This window comes from Cyprinodon tularosa, unplaced genomic scaffold (assembly GCF_016077235.1).
Source record: "Cyprinodon tularosa strain WSP-4 unplaced genomic scaffold, ASM1607723v1 ctg551, whole genome shotgun sequence".
In the NCBI taxonomy this organism is placed as follows: Eukaryota; Metazoa; Chordata; class Actinopteri; order Cyprinodontiformes; family Cyprinodontidae; genus Cyprinodon; species Cyprinodon tularosa.
In genome coordinates, this window is record NW_024039287.1 from 1,015,792 (window position 1) to 1,038,899 (window position 23,108).

Genomic DNA, 23,108 nt, shown 5'->3' on the forward strand with positions numbered 1-23,108 from the left:
GTTTAGTTAAATGACCCAATTAAAAGGTCAGATTGATGACCTGACGTTTGACGTGAATAGTTTGTATAAAAGATGTTCTTGGTTTAATCTGTTACTGCAAGGTGTCGAGATCCTAAGGTTACTAGATAAGCACCAAGTCATTACCTTTCAACCACCATGCTTAACAACAACAACATCATATAGAGTATTTGAGGCAGAAAAGCTGTGTTTTACCTTTTCTACTAAGAATAATAGTTTTCTTTATGGTTGTAAAATCTACTTCACTCATTTACACCCAACCGCCATTGTTCCAGAAGTGTTCAGCAAATTTAAGTTTGGCTGGGATTGGGATCAGAATAAATATGCCAATAGTAACCCTGCCAATAAGCTAGATTTGTTTCACCTTTTTTCTATCTTCTGTTATAAACTTGAACATTTCAAATGCTGATCATACAAGTTGGAGAAGAACTAGATAAAATATCTCATTATGAAATAGTTGATGCTGATACAGTAAGTAAAACAATATTTAATTATGCTTGGAAATATGAAAGAAGTGTAAAACTACCAAATAAAAGATGGCTGGAAAAGAACTAAACTTAAAAATGACTGGCTAAGCCTGCATTCTATACTACTACTAGTTTCTATTGTTTTTAATGTTCTTATTCCTGTAGAAACAACTATTCATAGCTTGTCCTGTATACATCCTTCTGATTATTTTGTAGTAACATCCTACCTTGCTACATGGCATTATCCAGTAGGCGATAGCCAGGAAGGGCAGACCCACGGTTACCCCCAGGACTGTCCAGCACTTCACACCGATGGACTGCTGCCTCAGGCCAGGAAGATTTTCATACCAAATGGTCAGCAGCTGCTGTTGGCAGTTGGGATGGGCAACAAACTGAAGGCAGATAATAAAATAGAAATCAACTCTAGGAAATTTTTATATAAAAGTAGAAAGAGGTGGAGAAGCAGGGTGAGAGAAGTGCAAATATTAAAACATTAAGAAATAGAAATCTGCCTTGGGTCGAATTATGTTTGTGAACGGAACACATTTTTAACCATTATCACTTATGGGTGATATTCATTTTTAAAATATTTGATGAACTAAGCATAAACTTCAATGAACAGATCAACACTCAGGACTTTCTGAGTCATAATAGTTAAACTAAGTGAAGATATGCCCGAGTAAAACCCAGGTAAGTTTCCTGTTTGTAAGATAAGCCCTTAATAGGGCGCTAAGTCAAATACTTTGAAACCTAAAATCTTAAGGTAAGCGTGTTATTGTAGGTTGGTGAAAGACCTTACTACTTTTGTAACATTTAGAAAAATATGAATATTTTGAAGGCAATAATCAAGGTCAATGTGATAACAAGAAACGGTCACTTGCCCAAATATGTAAAAAAAAAAAAAAAGAATTTGATAAGAAATTCATGAAAACACAGAGTGAAAGAAACACATTATTATCACAACATAACCTTAAATTATTAATGCTGATACGGCACTTAGATTTTTACTTTTAATCTAAGCATATTAACTTCATTTAACTTTTCAAATAGTTTTTTTTTAACTTTTTCATTTAGCTTTTTACCTTTTTAACTCAACTTATTAATTATTAACTTATTTCACATTTTCTTCAACTGGATTTACAGTAGTTAAAATATAATTTAAGGGCTCATCTAATTTGTCAAATGCCAAAATTACGTGTACTGCCATGTAGTAGTATCTTTGCAGAAAGTCTGGATATAAATATGGGGCTTCTAGACCTCACTGTAATTGTCCTATAAAAGGTTAAAGCTTTTATCTGGAAATCATATCAAAAGACTTAATACTCAATTAATTCAATGAATAATGAGGTTGCATGAAAGCAAAAATATTAAATCCTACATTAATTAAATGAAAAAGTTTAAATGTTAAACTTTGTAAAATTCAATCTTTTAAAGGTGCTTCAACTAAAGTTGCTCACAGGACTGTCATCTGGGCAGAACTCTTTAGAAATGTTCTATGCCAGTATCTCAGATATCATTTAAATTTATGTCGGGTGTGATTTGGTGTGGATAGTAAATATTTATAGTCTTACAATATTATCAATTTAAAAAAATAAGTCTACTGTAGGTGCAGGTTGCAAAATCCTAGGATTAGCAAAGGAAAACATGAGAGCGGGCAGCAAGTAGTAAAGATTCAGTGCAAAAATTAATTAATGGAATTACTCAGAGATAAATGAATGGTAAGGTCTTATAGGGACAGAGAAGATGGATGCATTTCTTTGAGCAGGAGGAAGGATATGGACTGCACAGCGATCAATGCTCAGTGGTAGCTAACCGTAATAATAAACCTCCATGTGGAGTAATATTCTTTATTTTTAAGGTTTTGAGAAGCAGGTTTTCTGTTTTCTTTTATAACTAGCTTTCTTTATAGTTCGTTTTGTATAAATATATTCCTCTCTGTTGTTTTTCACCTGTTTCCCCCTCTACCTCTTTCCTTCCCAATCAGATTGAATTTATCTGATCCAATCCAACAATAGAAACACAGATGGGTAAGCTGGATTCGTACAGCACATCCGTCAACAAAACTAGAGATAACATTGTTTTCAGTTTCTATTTTGCAGTCCTTTAAGCCACTGAGCCATGCCTTCTATGCTGCTTGTGCCCAAAAACGCACACTCAACATAGTCATCCTTTGCCTTGTTCCCATGGCATCGTCTCCCATCCCTGCAACTTTACTGTAGTAATTAGCAGCTCCCTGCTAAACATGGTTTTGTTTAAAGGTTTAAAAGAAAGGTGGCCCAAACAGCACATATATTACACAGATGCAAGAAAGCAACCATGAATAAAATAAAAAAATGGGTTGTATAGAAACACATACAGCTTTGGTTCCAAACAGCAGTATGTGCCAGCAGGAGTTTTGTGAAGTCAAATGGGGAAAAGGGATTTGATTTGACATTTTAAAGCCACCTCTGCTCAGTGCGGATTAGTTTTCCCATAGGGGCCTGTCAGTTGCTTACTTTAAGCCTTCTAAGGCAACAGACACAACAACATTGAACTTAAAACAGTTTTGTAAAAATACTTAAAGCTCATCCACAGGGTTATTAAATGATCAAAAGCTTATGTCATAGTCATTTGATTTAACCAGAGACCCAATTACCATAACGGGTTAGGAGCTTTTAATAGATTCAGTACACCAAATCACACACTTTAAAAATAGTTGCTCGTCATTCTATCCAAAATTTTTACTAAGCTATATTTAAATCAAAGCATTTTCAAAATTGGTACGAGAGACTATTAGGGACAGGCTAGAGATTTTTTTTATATATGAGAATAAAGTCATAATATTATGAAAATAAAGTTGTAATATTATAAAAATGAAGCTGTATTTTATGGCAACTCTTACAAGAAGCACTGTCTTCTCTAAAATGAGGAATGTCGAGCAGCTAATGAAGCTATAGGCCTACTTTGGCATTGGTTTGACAAATAAGGAAATATGGTCTTTTAGCACACCAACATCCAATTATTATCAGTATCAAAACTTTGAGACGATTTTGCGAACAACTATGTCGATATCGAAGAAAGCATGCTCGAAGCTTTGTTCCTGAAATGGGTTGTGGTATGATCACTTTATTCTAGTAATTTAAGACTTTATTCTTGTAATATTATCAGGGGCGGATCTAGAAAAATATTTATGGGGTGGCAAGAGGGGGGCAGGAATTTTTTAGGGGTGGCAACATATGGCATTTGTTTACACTGAATTTATTCACAGTTATCACAGTTTGGTGAGAATAGTATGTACAGTACTAGTGTTTCATGTGAAACAGTTCATATTAGAAATACATCGTACAATGTGATCTCACTTAATAGGAGATAGAAGAATGATAACACTACTTCTAGAGGGGCATTATCACAGGAAAGGTATTAAGGTAAGACACAGGTGCTGAGTCGCAGATGTGTGAGATTGACTGTAAGAGAAGCAGCTTTGCAGCATTTGCACAAGAAGAAACTATAGAAAGAAAAAGTTACTGATCAGAGATCTATGGACTGAGCTGTACTAAAGTGAGCAGAACTACACAGTAGAAATAAATGGGTCAAGGCACCTGACAAGGTACTGGACATCTATGTATTGTTTACTCTGAACACACATTTACCCCATTTGTTCCTCAGTAACTTGACATACAGCAGTTACGGCAACATGAAAGGGACATTTCATGCATGTAAATATGCTGTAGATAGAGCTGTATATGGAGGACCAACTCTGCCATATTTAAAAATAAATACAGAAATAAATAAATGCTCAATAAATAAATAAACATACAATTAATTGCCACCAAAAGTACAACCAACAAATAAATGTAATTAGAAATTATATTATAATGGCAGGCAGAAATTTTAAAAGGGCAGGCAGAAAGAAATAGCGGCGAAGAAATAACTAGGGTAAAAAAATACAAAGGAAGAATAAAACAGACAAAAATATGATAACATGCACATAAATAAATACTTAAAAATATAAGTAATGAAAAAATGAAGTTGAAGATAATAAATGACAAAAAAAATAAATAAGGTAAATTTTAAAAAGGCAAAGAAATAAAGAAGCCAATTAAAAGAGTTATATACCTTTATGACTAGCTGTATAATTTAATTTCTACTTACATTTATTTGTTGTTTGTATTTTTGGTGGCAATTAATTGTATGCTTATTTATTTATTAAGCATTTATTTATTTATGTATTTATTTTTAAATATGGCAGAGTTGGTCCTCCATACTGCTGTATCTACAAATCAACAAAAAGGCGGGTTCTGTATGTTACATCAAAATCTCAACAAATCTGAAAAGAAGCAACATAAAAATACATTTTGCTTGTGAGTAGGTTCATACAGGTCATTTCTGGATAGTTTCATATTATATATACAAAAAAAGAAACAACAACTCTGCTTCATATTAAGCAGGATTCACACCAGTATCACATTTTTAACTTTTAACACTTTTGGTTTTATTAAAGGAAATATCAGATTTTCTCAGGTGCCAAAACAAAATGTAACAGCTCTGTAAAGGCTCACCAGAGAGCATAACATAAAGTTAACATGACTATAACAGCTGAATGCAGTGATTTCCATGTTGCTCAGCAAAACGCTTCACAACTTTATTTAGATCCAATGCCTTTGTGCGTTTTGATTTGAGTGCAACCAAACTATATAGTCTCTTTTCTGTCATAGTTGACCGCAAATATGTCTTTATGAGCCTGAGACGTCAGGCCTAACTAACATCATAGTTAGAGAAATAACGTTCTGCAACCTGATTTTTATCATCTCAAAATCAGCCTTGCAGCTATGCTAGCAACATTGTACTTTCATTATGATTTCATTTCTCGATAGATAGTTAATCAGTTTTTACCTATTTCATCCCGTGTCTCCTCTCCACATCACCCCTGGCTCCCTCGCTTTGCCCCATTCGGTTTTCAAAACAATCAGTCTCAGTCGCTCTCGCGTCATCTCGTGCTGCATTCTCTGCAGTCCGACATTGGAAATTAGCGGTCGCAATTCTCAAATGATCCATAATTTATAAGCCTCGCCACCCCTACCGCCAACTGGGGTGGCAGCTGGGGTGGCAAGGCTGTCATTTAGGGTGGCAGTTGCCACCCTATGCCACCCCAGTAGATCCGCCTATGAATATTATTACTTCGTTCTCGTAATATTATGACTTTGTTGTAATTATATTACAACATTATTTTTATGACATTCTGACTTTATTCTTGATAGAAAAATTATCATGTCAAGCCTGGCTTAACTTCAAGCCTCAAGCCTTTGAAACTAAATGTATAAAAACATAGCTTTAAAACATCTGTTTTTTTTGCAAAATATATCTAATCTCCGTATTTGGCCTGTCTTCAACAAACCAATGTCACTTCAGCCACGTTATATTAACTAAACACCAGTGCTCCCCCGCCTCAAGCGTCACACACTGTTTCTAAGGCAAGGCCAAGTATGGGAGGAGGCACAAAAAATATGAAGAAAATTAGTATTATACTAACCATAATAATTAGTCAAAATGGAAGTGTGTAATGGATAGTATTAAATACAAGCAACGTAAAAATATTTGATAAAGAAAAAGATTTACCTCTCTCTAATGTCATCCATAACGAATGAGCCCAGTATGTAATCATGCAGAGAGAACAGCTATGCAACAGGTAATACTTTAACAGAGTCTGGAGTTGATGCAACAGAAACTTTGCAATTAGGGCTGTCAGAGTTAACGTGTTAATGCATATGGAACTTAATGGAAGTTCTTTTTCACTCCATTATTTTGGTAATGCGTGATTAACACTCAACCTTTCATACCTTTTGGACCTCATCTGTATTGTAGCTTTAAAATAATTTTGTTTTCTGCGACATTTTTTATATTGCTTCTTAAAAGCTTGTAGGCAGCCCCACTCTGTCCCACTTCCTCTCCACCTCTCCTCAGAGAGAGGGAGAGATCAATGTCCCCTGTTGGTCCTCGTCTAGAACCGCCCATGCCCTTATATGTTGTTAGCTGCCTCTTCCTTTCTCTATAATTTGAGATAGGTAGCAAGCTTTATATATCTCTTCATGACACATTCCTTTTTAAGCTCTTTATATAACATTATTGTTGTACTGTAATATGTCCTCAACAAACCCTCAAATGACTGGATTATGTCAGGTGGATTTACTGAGCTTAGAAAGTCCACAAACCCTGGATTTATACTTCTTGAAATCACATGTAATGAAATCGGTATACTATTTTGCAATGAGGGCAATTTAGGTTTTTTGAATCATGTAAAATAGGAATTAGGAAGACTGTTAGTGTTAAGGAAGGAGAAGGGGTTTTATTAGATAAGTCTCCCTTTCCCTTTTGATGATTATATACATCTTTGATTATAAAAAGTGCTTCCATGTGTTAAATTTATAATTGTACAGTATTTAATTGTCTGAAATAAATTCATTAAATCATGAATCCATTCAAGAGTTTGAGGATGTAGTTGATTCTAATAAACTACTGAGCTTGAGGATATCATAGTCAGGGGTTTAACATACAACTATGAGTCATTTCAAAACCTGATGTTGGTTACATTACTGAGGAAAGCTGTAATTGAAATTTTGGTCATTTGTGTTATGAAATTAGAGATAAAAAGGAAAGATATACTGATACTGAGACTAATTTTATACAGGTGTCATGATCTTGGCGCTGATAACTGGCCTGATTACTCTTTTCATTCACTGTCTAGCTGCACTCAGTTCTCATTACCGTTCATCGGATCCACCTGTTCCTGCCTCTATTCACCAGCTTTCTACTAGTCATTAATTCAAATTATTCAAGCCTGTGGTGAGAGCCTCTAGCGCACCTGTGTTTTGTGATTTCCTGATCCTGACCCGTTTTGCCTCTGGACTTCTGAGCCTACCTGTGCCATTTCTGATCTGTTTGCCTGACCTGTCCCCGGACTCCTGAGCACATAATCAACAACAGCTTTGGCTTCACCCTCTGGGTTATCCTGCCTTCCTTTGTCTGCTCGGTTCTGATCTCCTGCCTGCCCTCCAACCTCCGGGGCTACAGCATCTGGCACGTCTTGTTGGCAGCTGACCGGCTGGAACCAACCTCGTCCTCTGGGCATGGACTGAACTTTGAGACCTCCTGCAGAGGTCTTAAAGTGCAGTCCAATTAGATGGCCTCGCTGTTCACTGCAGATCCGTTTCTTATCAAATATTTTTTTTTAATCTCTGTCTGCCTCGAAAACTGGGTCCTTTTGTCCTGAACCTTGACAAGAGAGTCCTAAATAGATGTGCTCAGTTTCGATTTTAATCAATGAAAGTTATTTCATTCTCTTGACTGCTCAACAATAAAAAAGCACACAGCTATTCATAATCGGTCCCTGCTGTTTAAAACTGTATGATGAGTTAATGTAACATCTATTGAGTCCTTTTTGAAACATTCAAAATAAATACTGTATTTTTGTCAGAAAAATTCTTTGTCAGAAGAAAAAGTGTAAAAAAAATATATTTTCTATAAAAGGCTAAAAATATACAAATAACAGAGTAACATCTCAGGGTTTGTAGCTCTTGTTAAAAGTGTCTATTATATGCAAGATATCAGTTTAATTCCATTATTTGTATTTATACATTACCAGATAATATATATATAAACATGCGTATGCTGTACTTGGTGTGTTTAAATTTTTCATTGATTATTTTCCTATTTACTTATGTAATATTTCCCTCCTTTTGTACGTTAAATCCATACATTTTCACTTTATGTTTTATTTTGCTAAACTATGCTGTAAATAATCTTACCTTTTTAACTTCATATTTGATGGCCAACTTGACGCGGCTGAGGCAGGGTCGGTTGTAGGGGCTTGGTGGGCACTGATCCACATCACCGTTCAGAATAGCTTCAACTTCTTCTGTGTCTCGACAAAGATCCAGCACACCCACCACAAAGTCTTTACACTGCATGGACAACTTACGGTAGTCATTCTGCAGAGGAGAGGAGGTCAGCAGCACCATCTCATTAATACCTTGCCAAAAACAGTTATATATATATATATATATTTACCAACTTGTTTTTCTTAACCCATAAAAACAAAAGGGACCCACTGAAAGCTAAGAAAAAAAAATATATTACAAATGAATAGACAAACTTTCAGAGTGCTGTATTCGTAACTTATTCTTAAACTGTGTGCTTGAAATTAATAAGATTCATTAAATGCATCATTATAAATCAAAGAACAAGCCCAATCTTTAGTTGTTTTAAAAAAAAAACCTCTAGTAATTTTATGCTTTCCTATGTCAAATTAGATCAGTAAATTTTTTTTTTAAATATTCTAAATTTTGCATTATCATAATATCCCCTTGAAAAACTTCGTATTTTTTTAAATGTCAATGGGGATAAACATGATTATTTCAGTCTAAATTTGGATATGACATGGATGTAAAACTTGTATCCTAACCTGTGATATACTTATACATGTACATCAATTTAAATCAGATTAATTAGCCTCAGTTTACAGAAAGAAATAATGCAACAATTTTTGGCCTTTACTTAATCCGATTTAGTTTAACATTTATTTCAATGTAAGCAGGGTTGTGTTAAAGTACCTAATTCACATTAATTACATTCCAAGATAGTTGCTTTTTTCCAGTATTGCTGACCCTGTAATTTTCCATTTTGCAAATGATCCAATTACAACTGTTAAAGAAAAATGATTATTTTTTAGACTTTAATACAGTTAATCTTATGGCATGTGTAAACACTCTCACTTGAACATATTTCTTAATTTTGAACAAGGCTGTGTTAATGATTTAAAACTACTAATGGATAAGTATTTAGACCACCAGCCCATAGAATGAGTATCTCCTGGGGGGTGAATAACAGTTAAGCCTGCAGGAGAGATTTCTGCTTGGTTTACAGAAGGTCAAAAGTGAGGCCCCCCCCGCATTCCACAAGCTGTCTGTGAGAGCTTATCTTGTGTTTTATGACTTTAGGAATGCTAGATGCCAGGACAAGCTTTCCGCCTTTTCTTGTTAAAACAAAGAAGCAAATGACCCCAGATGTTTGCAGTAAATTAGGTGAAGCTCAGTGTCAGAGATGGCTCTGGTTGGAGGACCGAGGGCCAGCCCTTTTTGAATGGATTAGATACAAGAGGATAAAGCTTTCTAAATAGAAGTTACAGATCAGATTTTGCTCTTGCAAACTCTCCAAAGATGTCTTGTACGTCTTTGCTTTCTTTCCTCCTATGTCAGGTAATGGAATGTATGTCTCTGTTGTTCTGCAGTTTCTGGTGTAGGCTTGTGCATTGTCTTATTTCTAAGTTTATGCATTGTCTTATATTGGATTAAACTCTGTAATTCTGTGATGTCAACACGCAATGTTGGTTTTATTACCAAACGCAGCTCGCCGAGTGGACCTGGGGAAGGGAAGAATCAGAAGCCAACCTTTTTCCAAAGTTAACTATGTTAGAATATTTTCTTCCTTTACAATTGGGGGCTCGTGCCGGTTCTGGAGTCTCGGCGGACGGCTGTTTGGTCCTGATTGATCCGTTTCGGCCCGACGCTTCGGTGTGGTAAGACAGTATCTGATTATTTTTCAGTTGTCTGAAGCGCCGTGTGGTCGGACCGGGGCTGATTTGCTGTGTGCGGCCTCACAGAATTCAGATGCTGCAGAGGTAGATAAAATCCCTTCTAAAAGAGTCGGTTGTTTAAGGATTTGAATGAATACACATTACAGGGAACTGTGGCTAGTTCAAACAGAGCCTTTACGTTAACTCTGACTTAAGCTGGGTTTTTTAAAAGAAGGTTTTATTGATTGATTAATTAATTAATTGATTAATTAATAAAGATTAATTTATTATTTTTACCCTGAGGAGCAATGCCTGGGCCTCTAAAAAAAGTATTTTGGAAATTTGTGTATTGGTTAGTTTTGGCTTGTATCAGCCGGAGATTTCGACTCATCTCCAGTGGACTTATAATTATTTGGGTTAATTGGATCGAGTTGTATCACTCATGGAAAAGGACTAATAGCGGGTTAATTGGACCGAGTTGTATCACTCGTGGAAAATAAAGGACTAAAATAAATTATTTGATTTAATACGGGTTCAATCGCTCTCCCCAGCTGAAAAAGAAAAAAACCTTTCGTCACTGGGCGGATTGAGTGATCGAATAAACTAAATTGAGGCTTATTTTCGCCTCGAGCTTGACCCAGCTCTGAAGTGTAGGACTGAGAAGTTGAAATGAGAATAAAAGGGATTTGTAAAATTGAAATTGGACAATTAAAAGATGCGTCATACATTCTTTTAGCCGGCTCCTGACGTTTTCTTTTCTTTTTTTCTGTCTTTTCTTGACTGAACTACAACGTTGTCTGTGTTTCTGTGTTTTGTATGTTTCTTTGTGTTTGTGGCTGTGTGTCTGTCTTCCCCCGTTATACTGTAGCCTATGTCCCACCACGCGCTGCTGTCTATTCGTCTGTCTGTGTCTGAATTGTGCTGAGATTGTGCGGAAGTGATTTGTGTTTCAAGATTGTGTTCTGAAATATTGTTAAATATTTTTGCTGGATGTTGTATTACTAACTTTCTGTTAAAATGTGCTTCTGTGGGACAGAGGTGTCTCCGTTTTGGATGCAAGTTTTGTTTCACAGCAGGGGGACTGATTGACCCCCCTTATTTGCATTTTGGGAGTGCTTCAGTTCTGTGCTATTTCCAGCTTACGCTTTCAGGGTTCTTGGATTTTGATGTGAATTGCTTTAGGACTGTGTTTTGTGTTGAAATGAAAAGTACAAAATAACAGATTTACAGATGTTTTTACTTTCTCAGCGGGTGAAATGTGTTGCATCAGTTCCAGGCTTGAGCACTGGAATGATCCAATTGTTTATCATAATACTGTAACATTGACAATCACTTAAATTTCTAGGTTTCCTGACACAGGAGGGAACACCCTCACTGATTGGAACAGGAGAACATATGGATGTTTTTCTGCTTAACAGTGTTTTCTACACTGTTAATGTGGGACATGTTGAAACACTAATGAATGACTTTGTTTCTTGTAGGACGATCTTCGTGTGCAGCCCATTTCGCATATTACATGACCACATGAACGGTTTTTGGGTTTTCCTACAGGGGGTCTAGGTAGCCATCTAATAACAGTGGGCTATCATGAAATACGGTTGTGTGTATAATTTGGAGTTTTTAAAAAGGTTCACTCAAAACTGAACAATATTAGAACTATTGGATAATAATGTCTTTTTATTATTTTTTTTCAACCATGGTGTTATAATATTTGTGTTTAAGACTTTTACAGGATGAATTTTGGTTTGAAATCTGGGGTAACATCCTGCATCTTTCTTACAATGTGTTGATGAGTCTGCTTGAGTGTGAATGAGAGTGAATGTGGAGGCAGATGGCCTTTGATGGGCTTTAGGATGCTCTATGTAAATATGACCTCAGTTTAGTGTGTAGCTGTGTGATATTTTTCTTATTTTAAACTATTTAGGTACACTGAAGGTTTTGTTTCATAAATATGTTTTTATTACTGCTTTAAGGGACAATTTTAAGGTAATGACGATTTCATATTTTGGTGTCACAATCTGGTTGAAGCTGAATCATCTGCTTGTGCAGTGAAATTAATATGAAACGAGAATTCAGCCTTGGCTTAAAGCAGATAGATGTAGTTATTAGGAAATTGTGTTATCCACTTTGACTAACAACACTAACAAACTAACCTAAATTCTAACTAAATAAACTTGGTTTATATTTCATATGGGTGACTGATTGGACATGTTGAAATTTTAGCATAATGGGGGTAAGTTCTTCCATTTTTGTTTTTCCACCTCTAAATTGTTTTTCTTTTGGAAATAAGAAAACACAGGGGGATGTTATAAAGATAAGACATTACAGATGGAACTTTGAAATTTACATAATCTCAGTCTAGTTTGAATACTAGATGGAAGATTTGGAGAAATGGTGGAACATCTTATGATATTTTGGTTTTTCAGCAAATTATTATATAAAAGTGACATAGATTCCAAATTGTTTTCAAAATGAGAATTTTATTATATCAACAGGGGGAGAAGCAGAAGTAGACCCTAATTCCTGGTAAATTTTTGGATATGGTTAATGGTAAATTAGTTAATCAATAATTTTGATTTTTTCGATTCAACAATAGTGAATTATGGATTTCTTTAATGTAGAGTCATATGGCCTTCCTGCTTTACTACAATATGGTGTATGTGATATAGAAGCTTCTACTAAATTAGATTTGATCATCTCAAATTGAACGGTTTCAAATAACATCTATGCCATGTCTATTTACATTTAAATTGTTGATAGATTTCTGCATCACTGCTGACTTTGATTATATACAGTTGGGTGTAAATTGTTAATTTTGAGGAAAATTTTGGTTAAAACTGCTATGAAATTCAGATAAAATGTAAAGGATTTCTGAAATTTTGAAATAGGACTTTGTCTTGAAGCGTGGGACAATGATAAGGATGTTTGGTATTTAGTAGAACAATATGCAATTCATAATTATTTGACCAAGGGCAATTCCATCACAACTTTTATAAGTATCAGTACTTGGACATTCTAGAGTTTGTTCTAATTCTTTAATGAGTTTGTGAGGTTGTGATTTTAGAATTTGTAGTTGATATTTGGCACAAGCAGAGTGAATGTCATCGAGGTATTGACGTTTATTGATTTTGAACAGTAAGTGTCATTATTTTCTTAATTCTGGCACATCCGATCGTGGACTATTTTAACAAATTTCTGTTTATTCTTTTTGCAGTTCAGGATTTGGGGCAGTTGGCCGTTTGTGCTATAACAACAACAAATCTAGAGCCACACGGGAGGAGGCATCACAAGATAAATTTTATTTATAATAGTGAAAGTAACAAAATGTGGCAAATATAAGTTTTGCTTTTTAATTACTTTGTATTATTTTTTCTCTGGCAGTTCTCCTTCCTTCTGACTTGATGGCAATCTTGGGGGAAGGGTCTTTTGAGCTCAGAGATCATGGGAAGATGTATTTGAAGGGATCTTCTTGATTACCGCATCAGACCACTGTTGTTGCTGAACAAAGACATGATGATGCTGAATTAGGCCCATCTTCTGCTGGACTGTTGTATGAAAGCCGAACGCTGTTGAGCGATTACGAAGGTCAGTGAAAGCGAACTGTTCTCCTGCTGTACATGATGATGCTGCACGTGCTTGCAAAGTGCTGCTCATAGGACCTGGCAACAGATGTCTCCTTTGACTGTTGCTTTTCATGCCTGGCTGAAAACAAAAGGGACTCAGGCGTTATCTGTGGGAGTCTTCTATGGCTGGAAATCAGCAGTGAGTCGGGACCACAAAGATCATAGCCTTTTGTCCAAACCTGGACGGGGGTTTCAGTAGATGACTGGTCTGCTGGTTTCTATGTCCTGCTCTGTCGACCACGAATGGCTGACCAAAGTTCATCAAAGCGGGACTGTATCCAGATGTTTCTGCACTGCTGGAATGACTGCTTCTCTAGACACGTTCTGATTCAGCAGATACAGAATTGGGGCATGGCAAGTCGCTCAGCGGTGGTCCTGTTGTGTGTTCTCATGTTTGATCCTGGATTCTCACCTCTGATCATGTGACCTGGGCGCCAAAGCCCACTCCTGGGGTTCCCTTCAGTCTGCAGGTTGGAGACGAAATGGGTGCCAACACAACTTGGTAGTGGTGAATAAGTTCTTTTCTTTAAATTTTTGTAGTGTGTGATGCCATTGTTCTCTTCTTATTTTAGATATAGCACTGAGGCGCCCTGTTTTCTTCACGTCCTGCAGCCCTGCAGTGTAATTCTAGGTGTTGAGGACAACCCCATCTCCTGGGGTCAGAGGTTTTACGATGCAGTTAGGGGTTGGTGTGCACCAACTGTTACGACACTGCATTCCTCCATGATTCACTCTGTTGGTCTCACAAAATGCTAATGTGTTTTTTTTCCCTTCCTGCCTGAAAAGAATGGGCAGGGACTAATGATTGCAATTACATTTTTTTAACTATAGCTGAATTGCATTGTGTGTTACGCTTCATCTACTAGGGAAGATGATCTAAATTTTTATTTTTTGCATAGTACAGTGGCTACCATTCAGTAAAACTAAATTTAAATTTAAATGGAATTTGAAATTAAGGTGTTAAAGTGGATTGGGTGTCTATAGACTGACTTACTGAGCAAATGACACCAAGTTCTGTGTTGATTTCATAAATTTAATCAAACATTAAATTCTTTGATTGAGGTGTGCAGATTGTAACAGTAACTGGGACACCATGTTTGAATTGCATCCAACTGTGTTACATGAGGCTAAAGTTAGTGGTGATACCGGATTTCATCTCAATGAGTTGTATAGGATTTTTATTGTATTCTATGACAGAACATTTGTTCTGTTATAGAAACAGGGGGACATGAATGGAATTGATCTGATAGGCAAATTTTTAGTTTGGATCTCTGCATTTACTTTTCGGAAAAAGAGGTTATTGAAGTTAAATCAAAATACATTAAATGTTTTACGGTGTATTACCAGCATTAAAGATGAGCTAACTATTTGGATATGAAATAAGTAAAATGTATAAATTGAATATACTAAACAAAATATTGACTATCAAATAATTTACATAAAATAGTGTTCTTAAACTAAGGAAGGTGATCATTGGATTGTTGTATCTCTATTCATATGTTTTAAAATAAGTTGTTTAACTAAGACATCCAGGAAGGTCTAAACTAAAGATTTACATCATTTAATAAATTTAGCTGTATTGAATCTCTCTCCAAAACTGAAAAGGCATTGATAATTGATAAACAATATAAAAAGGGTAATACATTATTCAATTAAATATTTTATAAATAGGTTTTCAAATGAATAAATGGATCAAAGGTAAAAATGGTTGAAATTTTTGGGATTTAAAATATGATTGGAATAAAGTAGGTCATTTTTTATATTTAGTGACTCATGTAAAGCAGGCTGATCATTCTTTAAGGTTTTAAAAAATAGAAAATATGATGATTGAAATTAAATTGGTCTAAATTGGAGATTTACAAATTAACAGTTATGGAACTGCTTCTAAAATACAGTTAAGTTTTGGGTTTAACATGATAGGAAACTTTCATTTCTCATGTAGGCCTTATATAAAAAGAGGGTCAAAGGATTGATAAAATACAACTCCAAAGTAGCAGATTTATAATACAAAAGGAAGACAGTGAAGCTGTCATAAAGTGTAGGATCAATCATTAACCAATCAACAGGGTTCTCTCCATATGAGCTCCAGACAGGACGGATGTTTCCAGGACCTGCTACCCGCATTCCAGGATGGAAAGGTAAGCTTGCACATTTATCTCATAAAGATTTCTTCAATGAGTTACAGGTCCTGGCAGCAGAATTTACAAAATACCAGACGTCACAGGAACGTCCAGGCTCGGGATCAGTTCGGGGAATCGACTGGGTGCGCCTGATGGTCATCAAAAGAAAGTGGTCTGAACCTCGCTTCGCCAGACCATACCGAGTCGTGGAGAGTACATCTCATGCTGTCCGTCTACAAGAGAGAAGGAGACACGTGGTTCCATTGGAGTCAGTGCACATCAGCTGAGGAGCCACGGCGCACGCTGCAGGGCATACAGGAGAATCTACAGTCTCAACCTGCGGTCGAGGAGTGTCTGAGGCACATCACAGCGCGGAGGAGGATCTGCATTTCCGGGCAGAAGTCTGCCAAAACCACTTCATTTTCCTGAATTACAAGGCTTAAAAGGCCCAGACAGGCACAATAATCCTGTTCCGGTGTCCTTCCATTGAGAAAAGGAGATTGCACCCTCTCCTTAAACTCACTGTTAAATTGGCATAATACTCCAATTTTCAGTGAGCAACGGACACTCAGGTGAAAACCTGAGGTTTACAACCGAGGAGGAACACGTGAAGGATCCAGCTACAAGATAATCATTAACTTATCTTCTTTTTATTGCGTGTTTTCGTTTTTTGCGAACTCTTCAAGAACATTCGTTTCTTTTTGCGCGTATTTTTGGATCGTTTCCTGACGAAGAATTCATATTCATTTTTGAAAGACTATCGAAGGAGCATAGAGACGAACTCTAACTTCTTATTGTTGAATTGTGAAAAAAAAGAAAAAAAGGTCTTTTGTAATTTTTATGTGTTTATGATGTATTTTTTATGTTGTTATTGTTTTGTATTGACAAATTGTAATTTTTGTGGCGAGTATTGTCTTTTGAGTCTGCTGAGCATTTTTTGGTAATTTCGAGATATCTTGCTTTGGTTTTCTAATTTTATACTTGGGCTAATATTTTTATTGTGTGTTTTCTTCTATTGACATAACTGAGTTTTATGATTTTTCATGTTTGATAAGTGAAATGTATTTTTTAGTTTAGTTTTTACTGGTTAAAATTTTGTGGTTCATCAGGTGAGTATTAAATTGTTGGACAGCGCAAGATACATTTGATAAGTTTAGATTATGGAGTTTAGCTTTAGACACATGGCCTGGCAGGGGACCTAGGAGGTGCTGTTTAAAAAGGGGACTGTTATAAAAATTGGGCTAATGTTTTAGTTTTTTAGTATACTAAATAGTTTTTTGGTTCCTCTATTAGAAGGCTTAATCATTTTATTTGTGAGGTCTGTATGTCTCAGACCTCAAAACGGGGACTGTTAAAGAAAAATGATTATTTTTTAGACTTTAATACAGTTAATCTTATGGCATGTGTAAACACTCTCACTTGAACATATTTCTTAATTTTGAACAAGGCTGTGTTAATGATTTAAAACTACTAATGGATAAGTATTTAGACCACCAGCCCATAGAATGAGTATCTCCTGGGGGGTGAATAACAGTTAAGCCTGCAGGAGAGATTTCTGCTTGGTTTACAGAAGGTCAAAAGTGAGGCCCCCCCCGCATTCCACAAGCTGTCTGTGAGAGCTTATCTTGTGTTTTATGACTTTAGGAATGCTAGATGCCAGGACAAGCTTTCCGCCTTTTCTTGTTAAAACAAAGAAGCAAATGACCCCAGATGTTTGCAGTAAATTAGGTGAAGCTCAGTGTCAGAGATGGCTCTGGTTGGAGGACCGAGGGCCAGCCCTTTTTGAATGGATTAGATACAAGAGGATAAAGCTTTCTAAATAGAAGTTACAGATCAGATTTTGCTCTTGCAAACTCTCCAAAGATGTCTTGTACGTCTTTGCTTTATTTCCTTCTCTCCATTCATGTCAGGTAATGGAATGTATGTCTCTGTTGTTCTGCAGTTTCTGGTGTAGGCTTGTGCATTGTCTTATTTCTAAGTTTATGCATTGTCTTATATTGGATTAAACTCTGTAATTCTGTGATGTCAACACGCAATGTTGGTTTTATTACCAAACGCAGCTCGCCGAGTGGACCTGGGGAAGGGAAGAATCAGAAGCCAACCTTTTTCCAAAGTTAACTATGTTAGAATATTTTCTTCCTTTACACAACACAAATTTAAAAATGACTGCAGTGTCAGTCTGAATGGTTTTAGCTTAGGGCTACTTTTGGATTACTGTGACAGTAGTATAAAAGAGCACTTTTGCAGAGCACCAACGTTGTGTGTAACTGTTGGTTCTTACAGTGGGCTCCATATGTTCTTTGATCATGTGGGTGTGTGTGCTCATGTCACATATGACAAATGCTGGTTTATTCTAACACCTGACATTCACACCTCACTTTTTTGAAGGCCCTGAACCCATTGCCACTAATGCTGGAAAAAAATCATCTCCCCACTTTTGACATGATAAATGACGCTCTGCTATTTGCAATTATAATACGACTCAGGTGTTAAGAAAATGAAAGGGTTCCTCTGGCATATCTTGACCTTTTTTTATCATCTTAAGAATACCTTCTTTCAAAAAAGAAGAAAATTTGCATAAAGCACAGTGCTTCCATCAGCATAAATGAGAGTTAGAAAACAAAACTCTAAAATAGCTTGCAGGAAGACAAACCCCTCAACGATTGTGTTTCTAATTTTAGGTGCCTTTTATGTCTAGACTATGCAGTTGGGTTTATGCACCTTTTAAAAGGGACTACTGGAAATAGGTTTAATACCTTTTACTCAAACTATTAACTATGGCTGTAATATGTGCCAGTCTATTGCAGTAAATTTGAAAATGAAATCTGATCAGGCACGTTGGTAGGATTAAAATACATTTTGTAAACAACAAAACCAAAAAAAATTAAATATAATTTTCATTGAAGAGTTGTGATCCCAAAGTAAACCTTTTAGTAAATTAACTGTATAATTAGGGGCTCAAGGATGCTTTATTTATGTCACTGTGCAAATCTTGATTTATCCATGTGACATAGTTTGATTTTGCAATATTTGGGAGAAATATGGTCTTAGTGCCTCCTTTGGGTTGAAACGTTGCTACAGCAGTTGAATTTTCCTATTAAAACCTTCCAATTAGTAATTTTCCTACTGGTACACGTAAACATAACAGCTCCCTTTTCAGGTAGAAAACCAACTTAGTGAAACACACGACCATGGTGGATAGTCAGGAGTTGAAATTGCAATCAGTGATCAATAACCTTTTACCTTTTAGCCAAAATGGTGCATTATTTAAGGTACTTAGATAACTTGATCAAATTATCAAATTCTTCCAGTTTTCTTGTTTTGCCAGACCCATCCAGTTCATCTCCACTCTTGTTTGTATCACAGTGATGCCCACTTTGGTGAAGTGCTTTTACATTGGGTTTAACTTTGTGTAAAAAAAAAAATGTTTTGATTACAGTTTATCTTAAATGCAGATGTCTTTAATAAATTAGTATAAAAAATGTAGTTGCTGTACTTAATTAACATTTTTGATATCTGTACTGTACTTGAGAGTTTCTTTTGCTAAGCTCTTTTTACTTTTACTCACTACATTTGAACAAAGAAATCTGTTATTTTCTCCAAAGTGATTTATTACTTCTATATATTTTGATAACATTACACAAAAGCCTTAACAACCAGAGGGGAAAATAAAAGGCCAAAAAGAATCTGTCCAGCTGGAGCTCAACCACCCCCCCTTTATTAGATTTTAAATCTACATTTTGATATTCAGGTTCCATTTTAATTGTAATGCTTTTTGCAACTGAAAGTTGTATGAATATCAGAGCTCTAAAAGGTAAAATTAATTCATGCTGTCTAAAATTGTGATTTAGAACAAAGCTAGATTGATTCAGCATTTGTTTTATGTTTTTATAAAAGATGAAAATTAACCTCTATTCTGTGTATAGAACTGTTTTTTTTTTTTTTTGTATTTTAAGACAAAAACTATTCATCATTATTAAACAGACTATCACCACATTAACAGAAATAACACCCTGTATGGCTATAATGTGTATCACCATGTAGACAATGTTAAAAAAATAAATACATTTTACTGTTATATTCAAAATTCTGCACACAAATAACAGTGACAAAAAATAAGTACACAAAAAACTCATAAAATAGTTCACAGAAGTTCAACCCCAACATGTTTGGTAAATATTTGATATATATTACGAAAAAATACTCAGGATATGACACTTTACTGTCATGTATATGAGACAATACTGATTTACTTTCCCCTAAAATAACTCCTCTCACAGCCATTATTTATCAACCTGCTGGAAACAAACATGAGTGCAACCCTAGGGGGAAATCTCTTAATAATGTCCAATCAGCCATCTACTTTTTAAGGTGGCATGTGATTCATTGGTGATATGAAGTCTCAGGTGTGCACAGCAGGTGTGTACAGTATGGATTGTTTTGAGATTCTGATTCTTACTTCCTAAAAAAAAAAAAAAAGGTTAGTTTTTGAAAGAGAAAATCTAAACATCAGATTGAACTCTTACATTGTTGAATCTCCAAGATTTTTAATAAGAGAAGCTTAAATTTCATGAGCAAACAAAAATCTCAGAAAACTTTTTTTATTTACAAAACAGCTAAGTTAAAAAAAAAAAAAAAATCTGAAACATGGTCACATACTGACCATAAGTTTCATTTGCATTACATCAGTATTCAAACCTTGTGGTGACTTTGTTCTTCAAAGCGTGACATGTTTCATGTGTCCTGAATATAAAACAGTAGTGTTTGCACCTTTGGCAGTGTGTAATTTCCTTGGATTTATTAATACATTTGAAAAGCAGCTTGTTTAATGATGCTGGTTAGATGAGTCATCAAAAAAAAATAAATAAATAAATAATAATAATAATAATGTAAGGTACCTGGTAGAAAAATCTGTGTGATCTAGGTTTCTTTTAGACTGTTGTTGAAAAAAATTCATTTCAATATCAAGACAATACTTCAGGGTGTTACATATAAAAAAGATTTATTAATAACAATATTGTCGCTACACAGTGGGAAGATCTAGTCTGCATATAAAAGTCCAATACCTATGGCAGATATATGTTTTTATTTTACAGGATATGAGATTAAAACAGATTTATGAGTTTTAAAATTGTATGATATGTGGAAAATCATAGGAAGTGTTGATTAAACCCAAAAGTCATATACCTGACAAAACTGGATGTTGAATGAAGATCAGGGAACAACAAAAGTCTCACTTGAGTTTGTGCCACACACTTTCTATCAACCGTCGTCCTTGTGTTTTAATCATGTTTCTTTAAATATTAAAATAAGCTACAATAATCACAAAAAAAAAAAAAAAAAACTGCCCATATAAAATGCAGACAAATACACACCATTTTCTTATGTCTGGATGCTGCTAATGTGCTAAAGTTATAGCCTGAAAAGTGAGGTTTTTTTATGATAAATGATGAGTCACTTTGGCAGGTTTTTTTCTGCCGGAAGCTGTTACTTTCTTTCATGTAATGTACAACATAAAAACCATCATTTCAGCATTTTTCAATGTTTGGTATTTTGTTGTGGGGTGGGGGGAAGGATGGAAAGGGTGAATAGAGAAGGTGATCTCTACCACAGTTGTGTATTTCTGAGAAACACAGACTTCTATTTTTTGCACGGCTTAATCTATTGTTATCCCTGCGTTTAAGATATAAACGTGCTTACAATACCCAGAAGATTGTTTTTCAGAGGATCAAGTCTATAAAACTATTAGAGTTTTTCTTTTTACCTTTTGTTTGTGACAGACTGAAGAGGACACAGTAAATAAGTTTGGTTTGTACTCTATAAGACTTGTGATGAATTTTAACTACGCAAAGGCTGAACCACCTATGTAATGGGTCAGGCATCACAGCACACCCATACAATACCAGAATTTTTATTCTGCTCTCATAAATAAGTAAAAGACAGCCTTTTACTGCATGTTGAAAATCAAACATCTGACAACAACTACTACAAATCAACATGTGTGGTCGTAAACAGGCCAGTGCATGTCTTCTGTATCAACGAATTGAGGAAAAGCTCTAACTAACTAAACTTAAGCAAAGTCTCAAGCACAAAGAAATAAACAATATATAGCGAAATAATATTGTTTGGTTCATTCATAAAGGCTGCCATTGACAATCTGTCCTTCAATTCTTGGATGTGACAGCTGTGCTAGTTATTAGTATGCTGTGATTTTGATTAAGCATCTGTGTGTCTGAGATTTAACAGGAGCTGATGGCATAGCTTGATTGCAGAATCCAAACAGATTTGGAGCACCTGGTACCAGATCCCTTTTATGTACAGGCTTTCTAGCTGCAAACATTAAGTATATATATTTTTGTACCTTCTTCAAAGTATGGCCTCATTTAATTATTTATTTCATTACTAAGTTATTTTGTGTCAATTATAAACAATAGCATTATGAAGGGTAACAGGAAAATTCTAAATTAGCTTTCAAGTTGTTTTTTTAAGTATAGGTACTGTTTTCCTCGCTGCAAGTCAGAAGAAAGACGCTTTTATAAAATAAAAGGTTTACATTTAAATTAAAAACTTCCAGTGGAATGAATATAGGTTCAACATACTTTTTATGATGTTTTAGAAAATGTCCACCTCCAACTTTTTATGCAAACAATTAAAAAATAGTCTGATTCTAAGTTCAGGGTGAAACCGATGGCTTGGGTGCAGAAAAATGACCAAATTTAAAGAGAAATTCTGCAAGCAATCCTTCAGTAAAAATTGGATTGTAAGGGGGTCACATGATGACAGAATGGCCAATAAGGAAGTAGAGAGCTCTCTTAGCACATAGATGATTGTCAGTTAATATTTATCTTGTGGCTGGATTGTTGTGGCAGCCCTCAAATTTGCAGTGTGTAATTTTGAGCACATTTAATAGATATTTATATAAGCAGTATATTTCTTGTCTGTTTAGGGTATGTGCAATTATATTCGACCGATCTCTACAGTCAGTAGTTTGTCAGCTGTGCGCTGCTGTAATGGACAGATGTCGCCCTCCAAAAATGCAAGTCCTGTACAATTATAAATGACAATTTGTAAGTCAAAACAAAGCTAAAGAGTTTTATTCCAAAAAAGTTAAAAACCAATCCATTGGACTTTTTTTTTTCCAAGTTTGAAGAAGCTTCGCTTCGCATCCAGGAAGCTTTACTTTAATTCAAAATGTCAGACTTAGCACTGAGTTTGAAGCTTTAAAGAGTGCCCCCCCCCAAAAAAGCCTTGTTTTGGCTTAGAAAACATGCAAATTGAACCGGAGGAACGGGTCCACCCCTTAGGAATGGGGGTTCTTTGTTTGCCTGCAATA

The 23,108-nt window shown here is 35.4% G+C and overlaps 1 protein-coding gene across 1 annotated transcript in view; it reads right to left on the bottom strand.

The window, feature by feature from the left end:
* Positions 1–613: 613 nt before the first annotated feature.
* Positions 614–23,108, bottom strand: part of LOC119796538 (short transient receptor potential channel 7-like) — a 33,734-nt gene continuing 11,239 nt past the window's right edge. Inside the window, exons 4-5 of the mRNA XM_038305136.1 lie at positions 8,267–8,449; positions 614–877 (exon numbers count right to left, since the gene is read on the bottom strand). Coding sequence (XP_038161064.1) covers positions 614–877; positions 8,267–8,449 — 447 coding nt within the window. The remainder of the gene's footprint in view (positions 878–8,266; positions 8,450–23,108) is intronic.